The sequence below is a fragment of the Buceros rhinoceros genome, unplaced genomic scaffold (genome assembly GCF_000710305.1).
Source record: "Buceros rhinoceros silvestris isolate BGI_N320 unplaced genomic scaffold, ASM71030v1 scaffold27362, whole genome shotgun sequence".
Classification (NCBI taxonomy): domain Eukaryota; kingdom Metazoa; phylum Chordata; class Aves; order Bucerotiformes; family Bucerotidae; genus Buceros; species Buceros rhinoceros.
Window position 1 is genome coordinate 1 of NW_010399869.1, and position 4,677 is coordinate 4,677.

Consider the following 4,677-nt stretch of genomic DNA (forward strand, 5'->3'; position numbering starts at 1 on the left):
TGCCCTGTTACTTGACCCGGCGGGATTTGGGGGCTCGCTTTGCACCCACACCTTTTGGCTCAGGGCACTCCTGTCGCAGCCGCCAGCTGGCTCCGGGTCCGCGCTGCTGCTGCAGCACCCACCCCGGGGTGGCTGCTGACACGGTGTGGAACAAGCGGGTGATGAATTGGGCACTAAGTGGATTGTGTAATTCACACAGTTAGGCCTGTGGAAAGAGAGACAGGACAGGGAATGCTAAGATCTGTGGGTATAACTTTCCAAAACTTTGGAAAGTTTTTTTCCAAACTTTCTACATGAAATAGTTGTACGTGGTTAACTGGTGAAATAGCAGTTTGTGAACGTTGCCGTTGGCTTAGGGCAGAAATGTTGGACATAAATTTGGAAAGCTATCTCTGATACCGTGTAACGTGCGTGCCAAAACTGTCAGCCTATGTATAAAATATTAAGGCAACATATAGTTTAACAAAGCCATTAAAATCACAAACCAAAATCATCAGTATCATCCCTTATGATGCCAAGCATTCACTGAGAAGCAACACAAACTGTTCCTTGGTGTCAAGTATTAGTCCAATAAAAATTCAAGTATGCCGTAAAGCCTCTACGTGTTAAGCATGTGGATTAAAATAATCCTAGTGCTTGATTGTCAGCTGGGCAGGATGGAGAAAGCTCAGTTAGAAACTGACTGTGGATAAATCGAACTATAAAGTATGAACATCTTAAATAGTTAATAATTGACATAAAAGATTTACCTCAACAGTGAAGCAGGAGTGGTAACGTGCTCTGCTGGGATTCGCGCTGCACACTTGCACTGAGGAACTGGCTATGAAATGCTGGATCTTGACTCTTGGGTCAACAGAATGATTAAGTAATTACTTTCAGACAAAGGGTTATTCAAATATTGCAATGAATGTTCTTAAAGCCTTGAAGTACGTACTTTTTGTCTTGAATGGTTTATGGTGACACGTGTATGTGTGTCACAGGTCTGGGGTATTCCAGACAGCCATAAATATATAAGAGAAAAACATAAACTTGTATTGTGTTTATGACCTTTTTTCCATTTTTTTCTAAGCAGAGCAACATAGATGAAACTCAAGTGTTACATATTAAAGCAAAGTAGTAGACAAAAGTGGGGAAGACAATAAGGAATAGAAAAACTTAAGAAATGCACCTCCTTGTCTCTTAGCCCTCCAGGCAGGGTACAAGCCAACAGTTTGATACGTGACTCCAATCCAGAGCATGTCCAGGAGCAAAAGCTGTGCTGTACTGCACGTGCACGTTTAGGGAACCAGCAGATCAAGATGCTGTAGCTCCCTCAATTTATTTCTTGGCATATTCCCAGCTGCTGCCTCTCACTCTCAACACTGGAGTTGTGCAGAGCCAGCATTGAAACTACTGTTACCTGGAGGCTCTCCTTTTCTAATATATTAGAATTCTGTCTCTAATATATTCTCTTTACGAGACAGCAACACAGTAGATAAAATCCTTCTAATGAAAGAGCTGACAGATCTATTAGACTTGTTAAATACTGCAGTGGTGGAAGTTGTTACTTTCCCACACAGAACAGAACAAGACCTGCAGTAGGTTTAGGGTTCTAGTTCTTCTGAAGTATTCCTAGGCGTGAGCTACATACAATATTGAATGTGTCTACAGCATAGTTCAGTAGCAGTATTCTTTATTTTGGAGTAAAATTATCCCTAATGCATAAATGCAGAGTTGTGCTTGTTCTCTTTCTGGTATTTGCCTCATCTTTTCTTATGACTTTGAAAGCTAACTTTTCACTGGAATGCTGACCTGAGGGGATAAATCTTGTGTTCCCTGTGCTGGGACTATGTTTAAGAAACAAAACAAAGAAAACAGAAACAAAAATCACACACACACCCCCCACCACTCAAATATTCTGAGAATCTCTGACTGCCACTGAGAAAACATCAGTACTACAGTTATCTGTCCACTATTAAAGGACAGAAGTAGTTCTAGTAGAAGTATAGAGAAGTATCATTTAAGGCTGTAAATACTTACTTCATTTATTGTAGAAATTTGGATTAAGCTCTTCAAAGTGCTTGTGCTGGTAGAACAGCTTCAGTTGGAAAGGTCTCCCGCGTTCTGATAAAGCCATGTTCTGCTGCAAGTCCCATCTCCAGCAAATCTTAACACTCATGTTTTGTGTGCTTAGGGTGAATATTTTGATCAGTCACATGTGGCTCTACCAAATGTTTCCAAGTTCTTCTTGCATCAAGCTCTGGAAGAGAGAAAATCCGCAGAGGCTTTGATGAAGTATCAGCGAGAAAGAGGAGGCCATTACTGTGCTAAAACCATCCAGGTGAGTAGTAGACAAAAGCTTTCAAGCAGTTGCAATCCACAGTAATTAACTTCTTGCACTATATTGCTGGTACTTCAGACCTTTGCATTTATCCACTATTCGATCTCCAGATATAATTTCCCTGCCATATTAGTATACATGGTTTTGTTCTTGATTGTGATGCCCAGGAACTGTCAGACATATGGTCCTAACTCTAGGTGGTTGCTTTCTAGCCTGAAAGAATATGAACAGTGGTCCCCTTTTTCACTCAACTGGAGACTGCTGTTTGCAGTGTGCTGTAATGGATTATGAGAGTCCTTTAACCACTGAAACAGCCCACTTGTCTCCTTCATGCTGAAACTACACAGAAGCATAGAAGCCATTAGCATCTAAGAATGGCAGTAAGGAAAGGAGGTAGGAGAAACATCCAAGTACTGCCCCACAGTATCTGCTGGAGCACAACTCAAGACAGAATGTGAACTAGAGATCTGACTCAGGCTTGCACAAGTACAAAGGAATAACTCTTACCAGGGTGGGGAACCTCACCTCATTTGTTAAAGACCAGTAGGCTGATTCTCCTCTACTGAATCAGTATTCTGTCAAAATACTCTTCTTTGGCTATCATAGCAGTTAAGCTGTAGACAGTAAAAAAGACCACCTTGCAAAACTTTCTAAATCAGTCTGAGTTAGGGAAGACCTTACAGCAGTCTTCCAGTACTTAAAAGGAAGGTTGGGGAGGGACTCCTTATCAGGGAGTGTAGTTATAGGATGACGGGTAGTGTTTTTAAACTGAGAGAGGGTACATATTAGGAGGAAATTCTTTACTGTTGAGGGTGGTCAGACAGTGGAACAGGTTGCCCAGAGAAGTTGTGGATGCCCCATACTTGGAAGCGTTCAAGGCCGGGTTGGATGGGGCACTGAGCAACCTGACCTAGTGGAAGGTGTCCATGCCCTTGGCAGGGGTTAGAACTATGTGATCTTTAAGGTCCCTTCCAGCCTGAACTACTGTACCCTATGATAAGGTTTTCTGGAGTAAGAATGCTCCAAAGGCATAGCTGCTGCTATCTAAGTCTGTTCCTTGAAAAAATGCTTGGGTTCTGCCACTTCTGTATGTTTACAGCCACCCAACTCTGCAAAATCAACAGACAGTCCAAACTAGAAGGAATTGTTGTAAAATCCTAGCGCATCTTGTTTAAAGTATCAGGTAAGTGACAGGAAACTATTGATGTATACAGTAAGATGAGCTGTTCTTCTGTCTTTGTTTTTAGAAACCAAACTGTGAGTATGCAGTCAGTCTGATGAAGGCACTGGAAGTAGCAATGGTACAGTGGAAAACTATGGTACGGTATTTTGAAGAGCTTTATGCGCTGAGTATTGAAAATGCAGACCCTCATAGTGCAAGCACTATCAAGAAACAATTTATCGGGCCTAAAATCCGGAAGATCAAGCTGATGGGAGATCTGCTGACCAATGCACGCAGGCTTAACTGTTCCCAAGATGGCAGAAATAGTCTTGGGGATTACTTTATGGACCGGCTACAGAAAGAGTTCAGAACAGGCATAGAGCCAGAGTCAAGTCAGCACTGCAGCCCCTGCCCACCTCTCCACCAGTGCACAGGAGCTGCAGAGGGTCTGAAGCGATCCCACGGAGAATCTTCCCAGCACAGGAATGGCATAGGGCCAATATATGCAACCATACACTGCGCTACCACACTGCCCCAGTGTAATGGTGGGACAGGAGCCAAAGCAAAGCAGGGCAGGGAGGGCCTTTAATGCTGGGGCTGTTGCAGCTGTGGGGCAGCTGCTAAGGCAGACCTGTGCAGAGGGTGAAATTGAGACCAGAACTCAGGAGACAGGATGCTGAATGGCTCCTGCTGTACACCCTCATCCTCTGTTGAGCCACAGCTCAATCTAGACCGTACTGTTAACTTGTTTAAATGATAGAAGGGTTGCTAGTTTACCTAGATTGTCAGCATTGGTTACGCTGTTATCTATGCAATTCTTCCTAAAGCTTTAAAGCCTCTCTTCTGTCTTAAGTGATTAATAGGATTAGTTAGTGCAAATTATTTTTAACAGAATATGTAACTTTTATTAAGAGAAAAACCACCTGCAACTTTAGTACAAGGAAACTTCTATGTGGCAAAAAATCTAAAGATTTAGTTTTTATATCATTAAATATTTTATATTACTAAGATATTTTACTAACAAGTATACTAACGTAATAAACTTTCTTAGACTTGTTTCAAACCAAACTTTTCTGGTTTCATTTTTATCATAGTAGCAATTTAAATAACTAGTCTAATTCATTTACTTATCACTCAACTTTCTACTGGTATACTTCTCCAAGATGAAGGATGCAAACATTATTCAACAGTGGGA

At 41.8% G+C, this 4,677-nt stretch overlaps 1 protein-coding gene across 1 annotated transcript; it reads left to right on the top strand.

The window, feature by feature from the left end:
• Positions 1–2,173: 2,173 nt before the first annotated feature.
• Positions 2,174–4,255, top strand: LOC104488392 (ferritin heavy chain-like; the record flags this gene model as incomplete). Its single annotated transcript, XM_010131663.1, has 2 exons — positions 2,174–2,320; positions 3,568–4,255. Coding segments are annotated over 2 exons (651 nt in total), but the record flags the coding sequence as incomplete, so codon positions are not given.
• Between the last annotated feature and the right edge of the window lie 422 nt (positions 4,256–4,677).